This window comes from Carcharhinus amblyrhynchos, chromosome 4 (assembly GCF_965287045.1).
Source record: "Carcharhinus amblyrhynchos chromosome 4, sCarAmb.v2.hapA, whole genome shotgun sequence".
Taxonomy (NCBI): Eukaryota; Metazoa; Chordata; class Chondrichthyes; order Carcharhiniformes; family Carcharhinidae; genus Carcharhinus; species Carcharhinus amblyrhynchos.
The window spans coordinates 31,254,177-31,271,254 of record NC_137327.1 but is presented as its reverse complement, the minus strand read 5'-3'; the positions used below and the strand labels follow the sequence as shown (position 1 = coordinate 31,271,254).

The 17,078-nt window shown below is 42.3% G+C and overlaps 1 protein-coding gene across 4 annotated transcripts in view; it reads left to right on the top strand.

Annotated features, from left to right (window-relative positions):
• LOC145341902 (nucleotide-binding oligomerization domain-containing protein 1-like) overlaps positions 1-17,078 on the top strand; it is a 53,615-nt gene that overhangs the window by 21,376 nt on the left and 15,161 nt on the right. For 2 of the 4 annotated variants that reach the window (XR_013886463.1, XM_080186939.1), the window contains exons 5-9: positions 1,742-2,167; positions 4,269-4,709; positions 9,840-11,577; positions 15,112-15,198; positions 16,013-16,096. Coding sequence is in view for 3 of the 4 variants with exons in the window: in XM_080186939.1 (XP_080043065.1) it covers positions 1,742-2,167; positions 4,269-4,709; positions 9,840-11,577; positions 15,112-15,198; positions 16,013-16,096 (2,776 nt within the window). In the remaining variant the exon portion in view is untranslated. The remainder of the gene's footprint in view (positions 1-1,741; positions 2,168-4,268; positions 4,710-9,839; positions 11,578-15,111; positions 15,199-16,012; positions 16,097-17,078) is intronic. The other 2 variants (XM_080186940.1, XM_080186942.1) reach the window with 2 other exon arrangements.

Genomic DNA, 17,078 nt, shown 5'->3' with positions numbered 1-17,078 from the left:
GATTGTCGTAGAGTATTTCAGGCTATTGACCTTGTGCTGTACAAGCTGCACTTTTTCATAAGTTCATAAGATATAGGAGCAGAATTTAGGCCATTTGGCCCATTGTGTTCGCTCTGCCATTTGATCATGGCTGATATGCTCCTCGTCCCCATTTTCCTGCCTTCTCCCTATAACCCTTCAACCCATTACCAATTAAAAATCTGTCTAACTCCCCCATAAATTTACTCACTGTTCCAGCATCCACTGCACTTTGGGGTAGTGAATTCCACGGATTCACAACCCTTTGGGAGAAGTAGTTTCTCCTCAACTCTCCTTTAAATTTTCTACTCCTTATCCAGAAACTATGACCACTCATCCTAGAATGCCCCACAAGAGGAAGCATCCGCTCCACGTCTACATTATCCATACCTTTTAACATCTTACCTCAATTTGATCTCCCCTCATTCTTCTAAATTCCAAAGAGTGTTGGAAGAAACTTTTCAGAAGGGAATTTCACAATCCTGAAGGATCTACTGCATGTAAGCACACAACTGTCGAGTTCAAACTGGGGAGACCTGAAAATCTGTTTACATTGAGTGAAAAATATTTGTGCAGGGATCTTGCACAGGATCGTGCTTGTTACCTTCATTTTGGCTACAGGACCCACTTACTTTGAATTAATTACTTTGCTCGTCCTCTGAGGAGCTACCTGCACTTTAGCATCATGACAGTGGCAGGCCTTAGCATGGCTGCTGCTTGCCTTTTCTGCAGGTGCCAAGCAGGCAGCTCCCACTTCCAGGAGATGCTCGGCCTCCTGTCCAAGTACATTTAGAAGTGGCGCCTGGCAGTGAGATAGCTGAGATGTCAGGTTGAACCCAGAAATTATCCAAGCATCAGGTTCCTGAACCCATCAGTTTTCTCAACCCATGTGTCAGTATTTTGGGAGAGAAATTAGCTGCTGTCCATGGGGATTGACTCACCCAATCGGATCAGTCACAGGACATCACCTGGCTTCTATTCAAAGATTGTGGAACATGTAAATAAATTTAAAATGGTGGGGACATTTAATTTTACATGCTAATCCCTTATGTGGAACTTCGTTGAAAGCCTTCCGAAAGTCCAAATTAACCACCTTCACTGTCTTTTCTTCATCAACTCAACTAGTTACATCCTCAAATAATTCCAGTGGATTTTTCAAGCATGATTTCCCTTTTGTCAATCCGTGCTGCCTCTGTCCTCCACTGTTTTCCAAGTACTCTGTTAGTAAATCTTTTATAATGGATGCTAGCGTTTACTCACTGTTGATTGGCCCTGTTATTCCTTGTTTTCTCTCTACCTCTTATTATAAGTAAAGGTGTTCCATTAGCTACCTTCCATAGGAACTGGTGCAGAGTCTATAAAATCTTGAAAGATGACCACCAATGCATCCACTATTTCTCGGACCACTTCTTTATGTATGTGGGATGTAGGTTATCAGCCCCTGGGGATTTAGCAGTCTTCAAATCCATCAATTTCTCCAACACCATTTCTTTACTATTAACTATTAGGAGCTGGGAGAGATTGCAAAAACAATGCAGCAAAACTTAAGAAAAAGTGACCATTGGCCCAGAGAAGAGAGAGTTTTTACAAAGGAACAAAAAATGTTTGAAATATAAATGGAAATTAAGAAGGAGGAGAAAGGCCACAGTCTAAAGTTGTTGAACTCAATATTGAGTCCTGAAAGATGCGTAACTGGGTGATTCTGTTTCTTTTTGTTTTTCAGTCGCTCCCACAGTGACAGACATCGTTAAATCAAACCACCTCCATATGGATGATCCCCTCTCTCTGGTTTGTGCAGCTTTCTGGTTCAAACCAAAAGCTATCAGTGCCTCTTGGTACAGAGAAGAAGGGAAATCCCAGCGTGTTCTCATAAGTAAATGGAACAGCCCCTTATCATCTACAAAGCAACGTGAGTACAGTAGAGTAGAAGATTGTCAGAATGAGCAGGAACCAGACCAGACACTGGAAGCAGAACATGACATTGCCATGACTTTGAAAGAACACCAAAGGAGTGGAGCATACAGCTTAATATCCCTGCTTACCATCAGAACTACAGAAGCCAGAAACAAGAAGTTGGTATATTCTTTTGAAGTTGAGCATAATGCTGTAAAACGAAGAGTTTCAAAAGTAGTTGTTTTAGAAAACAAAGGTGAGTTGCTGTTATTCTACTGCACAATAAGATCAGAAAAAAAATTAAAGAAAATTAGAATTGTTTTAATCTGTGCCAAAACGATGGGGCATGATTAAATAATAAAAGAGAAATCATTTGATAGTACACAGTTGTGTATATCATAAACTGTGCTTTACTGTATGCAATAATAGTATATCAGATTAAACAAATTGAGTTGAATTCTTCTGCTTATTATTTTAATAACTACAGGAACAACTACATATTTAGTCTAGTAACATTTTCCAAAGCATTTCACAGGATTTGACAAGAATGTAGCACTACCTAGAGTGAAGTGGGTTGTTAATACTGTTGGAAGTATCCCTCCTAGTTAGTCATCTTCTCCAAATGGTGCAGCCATTCTGTAAGCCTCTATTATTTCTTCTTCTTCCAGCTCCCTTCTGCCCCTTAATAAGACCATTATGTAGGACCGCGCCATAGCAAACCCCATAATAAAGACTCCATAACAGGAAGGTGGGAAAGAAACATTTTCTGCCTAAAGTGTTGATCAGAAGTTTGTACAATCATTTTTACATTATCAACTGGGAATAGATTCTTCTGACTACCTTATTTAACATCGATGTTTCAAACAGAAGTTGTTAATCAGGCAATTAAATTCATGTTTCTACCACTTTGAGGCAAGTGAAGTGTAATTCTGATATAAATGATGGAATTTTTGAGACAGTGGCTTTTGCTCTTACTATCCTTTTACTAGTAAACATATAGCACTCTGTGAAAGGCAGGGTCTTCTGTCTGCAGCCAATTCTGCTGGAATTATGCATTGTACACCTGAAATTCTAGATGTTTACTGCGCAATGGGACCATATTACCCAAATAATCTAGGTATTCTGGAAGCTTTCTCTTTAACTTTCCAAACAACAAAATATACCCTGTAAATGTTTACTTCTTGACTAAGTGGATTGCAGGTTCAATTCCTGTTGTCTTCAGAATTAATTTATCTATGATAAGGCGGGGTACCAAATTCAACCCCAGCATCTGAGTTGTCTTAAAACCCTTGCTGAAAGTCAGCATGTGTGAATGTCAGATAGGACAGGATCAGACTCAGCTACCACACTGTCTGCTCATACATAAGAAATAGAGCAAGAGATAACATTGGTGCCACACAAATGCCAGCCAACGATAATCACCAGGAAGAGATGCTCTAACCACTGACCCATGACATTCAATAGTGTTACCATCACTGAATCCCCCACTGTCAATCTCCTTAGGGTTACCTTTGACCAAAAATTCAACTGGACTCACCACACTAGCGCAGTGGCTACAAGAGTAGGTCAGAGGCGAGAAATACTGTGGCGAGTAACTCATCTCCTAACTCCCCAAACCCTGTCCACCATGTACAAATGAATAAAAAAAATTTGTCAATACTACCTTTTAAAAAGGAAGAGGAAAGAAACATGGTAGAAGAAAAGGGTAAAATATTATTTTTTCTCCCACTACCAGTTATGGCACAAATATTCCGCCGGGTTCCTCCAATTTTCCTGCTGTGGGATCCTTGGCGATATGGCAGAAGTGGCTATTTATTAATGATTAGCACAATATTTCCTTGGGTTTCACCTACTCCTGGAGAACCCAGTAAAAATTCCAGACCCATGTGTATAAAGTACTAAATTAACAGGTGTGGGTATGACCAACTTTTGGCGTTACCACACTCATTACACTACTCAAAATTGGAGATATCACTCAAAAAGAACAGACACTCCTACTTTGACCTGCACTAATATTTAGCATTTTAGCTCTTAGCAGTCACTTCATTCAGTGCCAGAAATGTTCATTAGAACAAAGACAAGTAGGAGTTGGTAAAATCAACAATAATGCTATGTTTTTAAGATTGCTGGGAAAAAGTTGTTTTGGAATGTGCAATATTTAGCCTGTAAAAAAAAAAAGAAAATAATTTGTATTTCAAACCATGATATAAACTTGCCAGACACAATTATTGCTAAACTCTACAGCAGTTGAATTAAGCCATTTGTTTTTTTGCTTATTAGCTACAAAATTTCAAATCTTTTAGACAGTTTTGATTGATAGTCACTTTTGATTTTAAGTGATTTCTTATCATTGTTAGCAGGAGCTTGTGACAGTACTAAATATTTTCCACCACAAATGAAGCGCACAGACTGGGCAATCCATGCAATCGAAGAAGGCCGTCGAACTGTGGTGAATTACATCAGTCCCAACATACTTCCACTCCTAAATCTTTTAATGCATAAGAGAATAATCTCTGAAGATGACCGTGACATAATAAAAGAGAAACCAGACGTCGATAAAGGGCGAACTCTTCTTGACATGATGAGCCACAGAGGTCAGCAGTCATGTGCGGAGTTTCTCAAGGTGTTGCAGGACACCGAAGATCTTTACCCTGGGTTAAGGAAGTTTATAACAACACTGCTGGAATCCTACATTGACAAAGATGACAGACCACTTACTAATCTTCTCCATGAAAACCTACCAATTGCTTCATTTGAGAGCATCAGTGAAAAACTCCAAATAACCAACTTCCCTGAAGGTAAATGTGATTTGTCAAAGAAAATCTCCCCCATGTAATGAATCGGCACCTCTATGTTTAAGATTTTGGTATCATTAATAGTTTGGATCTATAGCTTTGGAACTTTTTTAATACTGATGGATGGAAAGACAATTTAAACCCTGGTACAGACAAAATAAACTCTGGGTGAAATTTTACCAAACAATGGTAGAATGTTTCCGCTGAGAAAACCGGCATGTTTATCTCCAGAGAAACTGGTTGGTTTTCTCTCCAGATCTTACGACACTCTGCCAAAAAAAAATCACACCACCATAAGGAGGACGGGGCCTCAACACACTGGCAAAGCCTGGTTGCACAGAGATTGGAGTACCATCTTTAAAGGGTGCCCTGATCATAACTTGAATAAATCTCCCCCCACCCCCAGCCTACCAGAGAGGCTTCAGGGGCTCCACTCCCCAGCGCTGATCAAAGTTGACACATCTCCCCCCTCCCAGACCACTGCCTCCAACCCCCGATCATTGGCCTCTTTCAAATCACCTTCCCCACCGCCTCCCCCAAGTCAGAGCCAGTACCCACCAAGCTAGCACTGCCAAGGTGGCATCTTGCAAACCTGGCAGTGCCAGCCAGTGTCAAAAGGCAGTGCCAAAGGGTATTGCCAGAGCACTGTCCCTCTTTATATACTTTGCAACCTCCAGGGAGACCCCCCAGGACAGATTCATGTCCAGGTGAACCTATTGTAAATGTCAACACAGTGTCAGTATCTAGTGAGGAAGTGGGTTAATCATAATGAAATTTATTTAAATCACATAAAGCAGGTTCACGCCCCTAATGGACGAGAATCTGATGACATCGGCCAATGAGAATCAGGGAAGATGCAAGATCAGGATCTCACTGGAGAGAACTGTGACTTGCAGATCTTGAGGCCCCACCAGCATTCCCAGCGATCAACCCTCTCTGTATTGATTTTGGAGCAGATTCTTCATGTTTCAGTTTTCCTATCTGACCGAGGTGAGTATCTGTCGTTGGGTCTGCAGTGACCATGCCTGGTTTAACATCTTCACAAATAAAGGGGGGGTGATTTTCATCCCCATTTTGGAAGGAGCAGCCATTTCAGGAGGACTCCAACATCAGCCTCCACCAGAGTTGCTTGAAAACAATTCAATGAACATCAAATGTCATCTTTCTTCATACTCCCCAGCAGCCTTTCGATTCCACATCCAGTTCACCATCTGATCTGGATCATCCACTCACCAGTAACAAATTTCCCACCCCGTCATCTTTATTGGCACACGTGTCATCTTGTTTTAGCGAAGCCACAGTTGCGTCTGTAGATGTTTCTGTCTTTGGTTTTCAATCTTGACTGAATTAGTTTGCCTTCCTGAGGTATTTCGGGCTGACATAGAATCCGTGACAGTACGTGATACATTGGAGTCAGTGAATCTCTTAGAGAGCGGACTCCTTTTTGCTTCCATGATTTATTATGTTGCTGTACTCAGGATGCTGTGGAGAACTTACACTCATATATACGTCACAGTGGATGCCATTTTCCAGTGCTGTCCACCTTGGGACCAGAAATTCCTGCCCAAAGTTGATGCACCTTTTGCTGGCCTGTTAAATTTCCCATCCTGCACGCGGTGATTCTCGTGGCGTCAGGACCAAAAATTCCCACCCAGAAGCCAGAATTTTTCAGCACCTTGCAACCCCCTCCATCCCCCCCCCCCGCCCCCTGCAACCCTCTCCATCCACCCTCCCCCCCCATCCCTGTGGCGGGTTCCCCTGGGGAGGATACGGTCAACCATTTAGAATATAGAACAGTACAGCACAGTACAGGCCCTTCAGCCCCCGATGTTGTGCCGAGCTTTGTCCGAAACCAAGATCAAACTATCCCACTCCCTATCACTCTGGTGTGCCCCATATGCCTATCCAGTAACTGCTTGAAAGTTCCGAAAGTGTCTGACTCCACAATCACACCCATTGTCTTCGGCACAACTGGCTGGAGGGGTTGGAATAGTCCAGCCGTAGTATTTGAATCATAGGACCATAAGAGGTTCTTCAGCACATTGAGTCTGCACTGATACATAGGAAACACCTGACATCCCACCTAATCCCATTTACTAGCACTTGACCCATAGCCTTGAATCTTATGTCATGCCAAGTACTCATAGAATCCTAGAATCATAGACTCTGTGGCGCAGAAGGAGGCCATTCGGCTGGGTGAGTCTGCTCCAACCACAATCCCACCCAGGCCCTATCCCTATAACACCATGTAGTTACTCTAGCTAGTCCCCCTAACACTAAGGGGCAATTTAGCGTGGCCGATCCACCTAACCCTCACATCTTTGGGCTGTGGGAGGAAACCAAGTACCCGGAGGAAACCCACATGGACATGGGAGAATGTGCAAACTGCACAGAAACACAATGGGCCTGATTTTACCATTTTCATTTCTAAGTAACTCAGATTCGACTTGGAAATGTGCTTTCAAGCGTCCCCATTAGCGCTCAGCCTGGAAAAAAAAATTGCGGATCCCATTTGCATTGTGGGCGAGGCTTTTTGCGCCCAGAATGATCAGAGCTCTGAACTGCGCATGCACAGTTAGACAAAAATTTGAAAAACCGCTTCTGTGTCAGATCGCTCCTGGGCCGCAGAAAGCGGAGAAAGCAGCCCGGGAGGGAAAAGCGGGAGTGATGGCCCCTACACACATCACTGTCCCCCTTATGCGTCCATACTCCCTCTCCGCTACCCAGACTGATCGTGACCACCACCTCTCCCCCCGCCCCCCTCCACCAATTGCCCACAGAGTGGCAGCGGACTTCCCTGCCCCTCCCTCTGCCCCACCTTCCTCCTTCCCCCTGCTCCGGAGAATGGTCTGGCTCACTCACCCCTCCCCTGAAGAGAACAGTCTGGCCTCACTCACTGCCCCCCAAACCTCCCCCCCACCGAGGAACATCTGACCCACCTCCTCCCCCCTCCTCCTCCTCACACCCCACCAGACAACGATCAGGCTTTGCCACCCCACCAACGCACCCCCTCCCCCCCCCCCCCCCCCCCCCGCAAACTACCAGACAACTATCAGCCCTCTCCCCCCACCGCCACCATCAGACAACAATCAGCTCCCCACCAGACAATGATCGGGCCTCCCTCCCCCCAGAGATACATCTAACCTGCCCCCTCCTCCTCCCCCACCAAACAGGCAATGACCTGGCCTCACCACCCACCGCCCCAACCAACCTGAGAACGATCTGACCCACCTCCCCCCCCCCTCCCCCACCGCCGATCTGAGTCAGGGAGCTGTTGGAAGCTCTTAACTCACTCTTCAGCAGCTGGAGCACCCGAAACAGATTTTTATTCAACAGGTTCATTTCGGCTCGATTCCGGATCGGCAAACGCGATGGTAAAGGGGCAGTTCGTTAATTCAATTGAAATATATGCAAATACATTTGAATTGCCGTTGCACCCAGGATTGTGGCTGTTCCTGGGTTTCGGTAAAGTTACCATCTGCAAAGATGCAGATTTGGATTGCATTAATGGTCTCACACCCAACTTTACCATGTTTTTCTCGCCCAAAAATGGACATGATGCAATGGTAAAATAGAGCCCAGTATGTTGTCTCACAGCAACAGGTTAAAGTCCAACAGCTTTATTTGGTAGCTACCAAATACACCTGTTGAACTTTAACCTGGTGTTGTGGGACTACTTACTGTGCCTATCCCAGTCCAACGTCGGCAACACCACATCATGTCCACACAGACCGTGACCAAAACCGGAAATCAAACCTGGATCCCTGGTGCTGTGAGACAGCAGGGCTAACCACTGTGCCACCATGCCACTCTTGGTACCATCCTGATACTTTCTAAAGGATGTGAGGCAACCCACCTCTAGCATCCTCCCAGGCAGTGTATTCCAGACCATCACCACCCTGTGGGTAAAAAAAGATGTTTATCCTCACATCCCCCCTAAACCTCCCTTCCTCATCGTGAACCTATGTCCCCTCATGACTGACCCTTCAAACAAGGGGAACTGCCACTCCTTGTTCACTCTGTCCATGCCCCTCGTTGTCTTGCACATCTCGATCAGGTCGCCCCTCAGTCTTCTCTGCTCCAATGAAAACAGCCCAAGCCTATCCAACGTCTCTTCATAACATAAAGTTCCATCCCAGGCAGCATCCTGGTGAATCTCCTGTGCACCCCCTCCAGTGCAATCATGTCCTTTCCATAATGGTTCACGTAACACTGTTAACTCATTTTTAAAAATAAAAATATACCTTAGGTTTTACACCAGATTTGCAGAATGTGCATTAAAAATGAACCCATAATTATAGCCAAGATATTAGGTAAAGATTTCATTTTAATTTGGAGCCTTGACTCTCTCAGAATCTTGCAAGGAATTTAAACGAAGAGAAATTTTTATTTTTCTTGAAGGCAAAGCAGATTTAACATGAATGATGTGTGAACTGTGGTGCAAAGTGAAATTAATCAGACTATTCTAAGTATAATAATTTTTAAGTCATGCAAAACAATTCATGTTTGCTACAGTCAGGAAGCATCCAGAGTTTGTGCTACTTTACAGTTGATCACGCAACTGCATCTTGTGCCTTGGGAATATTATGGGACAATCAAGCTGTCAAATACTCCTGCCAGCTGATTTTAATAATATGCTATATTTATTACTTAGTAGAATGGAATAGATAATAATTTGAACCTGCCTGCTGTTGTTACCTTCATGTATTTTTACAAGAGACACTTGAATTCTTAAAATGAACTGCACTTTCTCAGATGGCTCATATTCCTTTGTATACACAGTGAAACCTCCATTGCCCAGGTTCTTAGTATTTGCCTTCCAGATAAGTCTTTATCGTTATGGGGCAAAGCCTTATAACAGATGTCCCATTTCACCGAAGACAAACACCAATCTCCTGGGTTTGACATGAATCAATCTCATAGACCAAAGAAACATTACATTTGTTTTCTGTGCTTTGGATCGTACTTGTTTTCATTTTGTGCCAGTTGTATTAATTTATCACATGTGTAACGTCCCAAATCTGGTGGCACAGGGGTATGTGTCAAGCTGCATAATTCACTGAGGAGCCCTGCTCATGATGGTAGAAAACGTGGGCTCCACTGTGGCTCATTACTTTCCTTTTGTAATTACAGAAATCTCTGAAGCGGTGGCCGCACATAAATGCACACTGCAAGCACAGATGGAGAGAATCAAACCGTATTTTGTGTTTGATAACACCAGACCATTGCTGCAGGAACGTTTCACCAGCCTCGTCATCCTCAATGTGCGAGAAAGGAATAAAACTGAACATGAACTCCTGCAGCACAGAGACTATACAGCATGTGATCAGATAGACATAAAACAGCTTCTGTCGCCATCTGCACCTGGGGAAAAGCCACCCCGAGTCACTCTCGTGCAAGGAGTGGCAGGCATAGGCAAAAGCGTTATGATGCAAAAGCTTGCTCACAGCTGGGCCTGTGGAATGATTTATACTGGATTTTACATACTGCTTTATTTCAGTTTTCGGGAGTTAAACACAATCAAGGAAAAAATTAGCCTGATTGAACTTATAGCACAGAGCTACCCTCATCTGAGAGCATCATGCAATAAGATACTGGAATTTCCTCACAAGATCCTGTTTTTATTTGACGGATTGGATGAATTCAAATTTCCTCTTGAATTTAACAGTCGCTCAGTTGTTGACCCGTCCATTGCTCAACATATTAACAGTTTAATCATAAATATCATAAAGGGAGACCTACTTCCTGAGGCAACTGTCCTCATTACATCTCGCCCAACCACTATTGATTTAGATCACAAAACGTATTTTAATCGATGTGCTGAGATTTTAGGATTTTCCACAAAGGAAATTGATGCGTACTTTTTGAAGTGCCTCAAAGATAAAGAAGTTGCTGATTATGTTTTTCGAACAGTGAAGAGCATCGATTCTTTGTTTGGACTTTGCTATGTTCCTGCATTCTGTGACATCCTGTGTTTCTACCTCCACAAATCCTTCCACCGTAAAGGCAAGTGGTCTCAGATCTCTTCCTTTCCCAGGACAATCACGGACTTGTTCCTTAGATTCACCAAGTGTTTGCTGGCCTGTGGCAGTGATGAGGAAGAAGACCCTGAGTCCTTCTGCATTGAAGACGACAAAGACAAGAATGAAATCATAAAATTGGCGCAAATTGCGTGGGACGGAATCATCAATAAAACAATAGTATTCTCAGCAAAAGACGTTGAAAGGAATCTCAGCCAAAACCCCCAGGATAAAAAATCCTTCTGGAAGAAAATTCTCACCAAAGAGAGTCTGAAGATGATGCAATCCCACATTTGGCAGTTTTTCCACCTGACACATCAGGAGTTTTTTGCCGCGCTCTATTGCGTTTCTGTAAATGAACCCGGTGTGGATCATGTGCATAAAGCCTTCAGTTCAAAGAGCAATGTGTTTGAGATTGTGCTGAGATTCACTGCTGGCCTGGTCTCTCACAACAACAGGAAACTTGTGAAACAGTTGATGCCTCAACGTCAAGTGAAAGAAGCGGAAGTCCTTGACGCCATCAAGAATGTGGCTGCAGTCGAAGTTCCAAAAGAAGACACGTTAACTCCGGAAAATATTACAAAATATACCGTTCACAAAAGACAAAAGTTAACTGCCTCGCATTGCCTCTATGAAGCAGCAAATGAAAGTTTAACGCAACTTGTTGCCTCCCAAACCAGTGATGTAGTAAATTTTTCTTACGTTTCTTTGAGCGTGACTGACTGCACAGCAATCGCAAATCTTCTTTCTTACTATCCAACTATTCAAACATTGGAATTAGATGGATGTAAAGCCGGAGCTGCTGGCTTCCAAAGACTGGAGTGTATTTTCTCAAGAGTCAAGATATTGAGGTATTAAAACGATTTTTAGACATGAATTAGAAGTTACAGAAATGCTCTGGAATTTTGGTGGATCAGCAACCATGTCTTTTAAAGATAAATCTACTGATGTAAATATATTTATTCCCCTATACTCTATCTGTCAGACAGATGAGTCTCACGCTTTGCACTTAAATATTATTTATTAGTGTCACAAGTAGCCTTACGTTAACCCTGCAGTGAAGTTACTGTGCAAATCCCCTAGTCGCCACACTCCAGTGCCTGTCTGGGTACACTGAAGGAGAATCTAGCATGGCCAGTGCACCTAACCAGCACATATTTCGGACTGTGGGAGGAATCTGGAGGAAACACATGCTGACATCGGGAGAATGTGCAGACTCCACAGACAGTGACTCAAGCCAGGAATTGAACCCGGATCCTTGGCACTGTGAGGCAACAGCGCTAACCACTGATCCACCGTGCCAGCCTATGATACTATCTGCACACATGGCTATAATAAATCTTACGGTTACTTTTTGACTTTCAAGTGGAGTTATCCAGCAAGTGATTCATTTATACTGTGACGAATATTTCAAATCTTTACTTAAAATTCATATATTTCATCCTGAACTTTACTAAAACAGCAAAAACACTGAACATGAGAAAATGAATATTTGATCATCTATACGAGTTTGATTTATAATTAATCACAGCATTAGAGAAAAATGAGCCAATGTAGATCAAAGAGCAGGACGATAGTGGCTGGCATGTCAGTCAAGGGCCTGACACCAGACTCTTGAAGTAACTGCTCCATCTCTATAATGAACAATCATCTCCCAGGACCAAAACAGAAACGCTTTAAAGCCTGGGATTAGCATGCCATTAGTGGTAGTTATTATCAGTGCAGACTCAATGGGCCAAAGGACCTTTTCTGTGTTGGAAGACACTATGACTTCAGTGACCTACAGGTCACTCACCAGCAGGTCACATGAACACCTTTAGTTTAAAATGCTTAGATAGTTATTGTAGTTACTTGCTATGACTAGCTATTGAAAGTCGGATCTTGCCTAAGATATTTTTTCCAGCAAAGTGATGTTGGCCACTCAATATGATGTCAGCTGTTGCTAGGAGTTGGCATTGTAATCTCTGAGTGAGATTTGATTTGAGGACGCAGTTCAGGTTGGCACTCTGTTACAATACTAACAGAATCAGGCACTGTTGGAGATGCCATCTTCTGTATCGGATGTTAAACTAAAGGCCTGTTGACCATCTCAAGTGGATGTTGATGGCCTATCATACTATTTGGAGGATAGTATGGGAGTTCTCCCTGGTGGTCAATTATTATCTCTCAGCTACCATTACCAAAACAAATTATCTGGTCATTATCTCAGTATTGTTGTCTGTGGGAACTTGATGCGTACAAATTTGCTGTCACATTTTCTACATTGCAACGCTCGAAAAGCACTTCATTGGCTGGAAAACATGTAAGACATTCTGAGGTCCTGAAAGCCATGTTATAAATGCAAATCTTTCAGTATAATTTAAGTATCAGTGCCAAGTAAACTCTCTCCGTAGCCAAGATATTCAAAGCCTGAAGTACCATGGAGTTTTACCAGTCTCCGTCTTTATATCCAGCAGACCAGTGAATTGCCTAGGGAAATGACATGTGTTGTCTACTTGCACCCCAATTTCAGCCCATCCATGCCTTTTTCACCTCTAAATTTGACCATTCAAATATTCCCCTAGCAAGCTTTCTATCCTTCATCATTCATTAAACTTCAGCTCAATAAAACTCTGCTGTTTATATCCTAATCTCACTCACCCATTATATCTGTCCTCACTGACCTGAGTTGACTCCTGAATCCCCCAGTGCCCCAAATTAATTTTTATCCGCTGTTTAAATCTCATAGATTTTTGCCTTCCAAACTTCTCTAATAATCATTTGGGAGCCCAGAACTTGAGAACTGCTGAAAAGAGAGACATTTGAAGCTTTTTGTCTTGCACTCATCAGGACAATTTGCAAGAATACCAATAGAGGAGGGGAACACAACAATTTATATCATAAGGGAAGAGAGTGCTGATTGATTGGTGAATAGACTCTGACTATTTGAGGCATTGTCATGGAGAATGTACCAGTTGGTCGTGACTGACAGATAACTGACAAGCATTATTTGAGAGTTAAAACAGGCAGCTTGACACTGATTGGTCAAGGCATTGTCCTGGGGAATGAATCAGCTAATGGCTGTCATTAATTGTGTCTAGCTGAAACAGGCGCAATGTGTTTATATGTTCTTTGTGTCTGCAAAGAACAGGGTCCTGTGTATTAATATATGGAGCATCGAGTACATGAAAATGCACCACATTGTGAGCGCAACTGACTATTTTAAGATCACCACTCAACTTTTGCCAGGGTCCACTTGCCAACCAATTAGCACTCTCATCTCATACAGTATAAATTGTTGTTCTCTCCTTAACAAAGAACAACCCAGCACAGGAAACAGGCCCTTCGGCCCAACGAGCCCGCACCGCCGCATCACCCTACACCTATTCTACCCTGCGTGTCTACGAATGGAACCCCTAACTTAGCCAGATTCAGGGGAGAATAGTGTCAATTTGGTAAAACCAATAAGCCTAAGAGCACATCTTTGGGGTGTGGGAGGAAACCGGAGCGCCCAGAGGAAACCCACGCAACCACAGGGAGAATGCGCAAATTCCCACAGACACAAGCCCAAATCCATGTATCTGCACTGGTATCCTTATACTGGTTTTCTTGTGAAACGTTCTAATGAATGCAAGACAAAAAGCTTCAACATCTTTCTTTTTTCAGCATAACCTCTCAAACTTCCTACAACTCCTCCTGCAAACTCTATCCTTCTACCTTTAAACTCTTGAGCATTTTTCCAACCCCTCATCCCATCATTGACAAAAGTGCATTTAGCTCCCATGCTTTGGATTAATGTTCTTAAACCCCTTTGCCTATCCAGCCCCTCTCATTAAAAAAAATCTTCCCTCTAGGACCCAGTCATTGGTCATCCCTCTAATATTGCCTCCTTTTGCTCATCATCAAGTTTTCTCTTATGTCTTTGTTAAGTGTATTTGAATATTCATCTATGTTAAAGCTGCTATACATGTTGTTGTTAAGCGTGAATAAAAGACAATGGCCAGACCTTCTTGGCCATTCCGGTTGACGGGATCTTCTAGTCCTGCCAATAGCACACCCCTGAATTTCATGGTGGCGAGGGGTACATTCTGTGGGAAACTCCATTTGAAATCATACATCCCTTCCAATACGAACCTCTGTTTAGTATAATAAGAAGTTGTGAGACTTCTTATTATACTAAAAAACCCAACAGGTTTATTTGGAATCATAAACTTTGGACTTTAACCTGCTGTTTTGAGACTTCTTACTGTGTCCATCCAATTCCAACATCCTCACATCACCCTTTTAATTATGTGAGAATATGCTAGCACAACTTAAATTGAATAATTATAGCTCTGCAAATTACTTCAAAAATACATTCTACATTTACAAAGGCAGAACTAACAAAAAGATGTTTTAATTTACAGTTTAGAGGGAAACATGCTGGAGGATGAAGGAGCAGAGATCATTGCAAATGCTCTCAAAAGCGAAAAGTGTAGAATAGAAATCTTAAGGTAAAATTCCAACTGCTCCATTTTTGTACACCACATCATTAAACGGGCATCGCAATAAAATTAAAGATGAACTATTAAGTTTTGGTTAAGTACAAAAAATATAGAGAAAAGATTGAAACTTGGTTGAAAAAATATTTTTAGGGCTAAAATTTTCATCCCAAGAGTGATGAAGTTTGTTATGAGTTTTTCCTTCCAACTGTTATACAAAGATGTTTGGAGATTCATAACATTTCTACTTTATAAAATTGTGACAGTCTGAAAAATCAACCTGATAAAAAAATGATATATCATTTTCTGTTGCTAATTATTTTAGCTTTTTTTGTTTATATACTGACTGCAAATACCATGATGGGAAAGGGGGCTCATTAAAAGTTAGCGATGCTAAATATGTAGATTAGCAGAAAAGTAGTGACTAAATTCTAGAATTTTCAATGATTATAATATCGATCGTGTGTGTGTTTTGTGTGCTAACTATTCCAAGCTAGTTTTCTAACAGCATCATATTCCTGGTGCTCATGACAAGCAGTGTAATATATATGACATGTAATGAACTCTGCTTAACACATGAAAATAGCTACTTTCTATTCAGTCTCTATTGTAAGAACCTGCATTTTATTTACTGCAGTAAATAACTCCCCATTAGCCCCATAAGCCATGCAAAAATGATAACTAAACAGGAATAGTTCCAAACCAATTATCAATAAATTAGAGGCTACAATTGAGGTGATTGAGTGTTTGTACATAATACCTGGGTTATCACTAACTTCAAGGCCAGACATATGATGCAATGACTGAATATCTGGAATCTTCACAGGTTGAAGCACAACTCCATAGGGGAAAAAGGAGCAGACCAGATAGCTGAAGCGTTGAAAACAAACAGCAGTCTGAAAACTCTGGGGTATGTATTTTACATTGGCCAGGCCACTATTTGTTGCCCATCCCTGCCTTTGAATTAAGTGGCTTACTAAGCCATTTCAGAGGACAGTTAAGAGCCAGACCAGGTAAGAATGGCTGATTTCCTTCCATTTGCAAACCAGATGTGTTTTTATGACAATGGTTTCATGGCCTTTATTGCAAAGTGGTTGAAGTTTAAAAATAGGGAGACTTTGTTGCAATTAAAGTTTATTTAGTAGTCACAGGTAAGGCAATGAAGTTACAGTGAAATTCCCCTAGTCGCCACAATCGAGCGCCTGTCCGGGTCAATGCACCTAACCAGCTCATCTTTCAGAATGGGGGAGGAAACCAGAGCAAACCCACGTAGACACGGGGAGAACATGCAAACTCCACACAGACAGCAACCCAAGCCAGGAATCGAACCTGGGTCCCTGGTGCTGTGAAGCAGCTGTGCTACCGTGCCGCCCGACAGGACGTTGGTGAGGCCTCATCTGGAATACTGTGTACGGTTTTGGTTCCCTTATCTAAAAACAGATATAGTAACATTGGAGACAGTCCAAAGGAGATTCTTCAGCTCATTCCTGGGATGATAGGATTGTCCTATGAAGAGAGACTAAATAATCTGTATTCCTTTAGAGTTTAGAAGAGTGAACTTATTCAAACATATAAGATCCTGAATGGGCTTGACGGTGTAGATGGTTTCACTAGTGGGAGAATCTCAAACAGGGGGACACAGCTACAAGATAAAGGCCTGGTCATTTAAAACTGATGTGTGTAGAAATTTCTTTGCGCGGATATAAAAGAATTCTCTGCCTTAAAGGGTGGTAGAGGCTGGATCATTAGAAGTGTTCAAAGTGAAGGTGAATAAATATTTGATAGATCAAAGAACAGAGGGCTATGGGGAAATGGCACTGAAAAGGAGAAGAAGCTGGCATAGATCAGCGATAATCTGTTGAATGGCGGGGCAGAGCTTGAAGGGCCTGGTG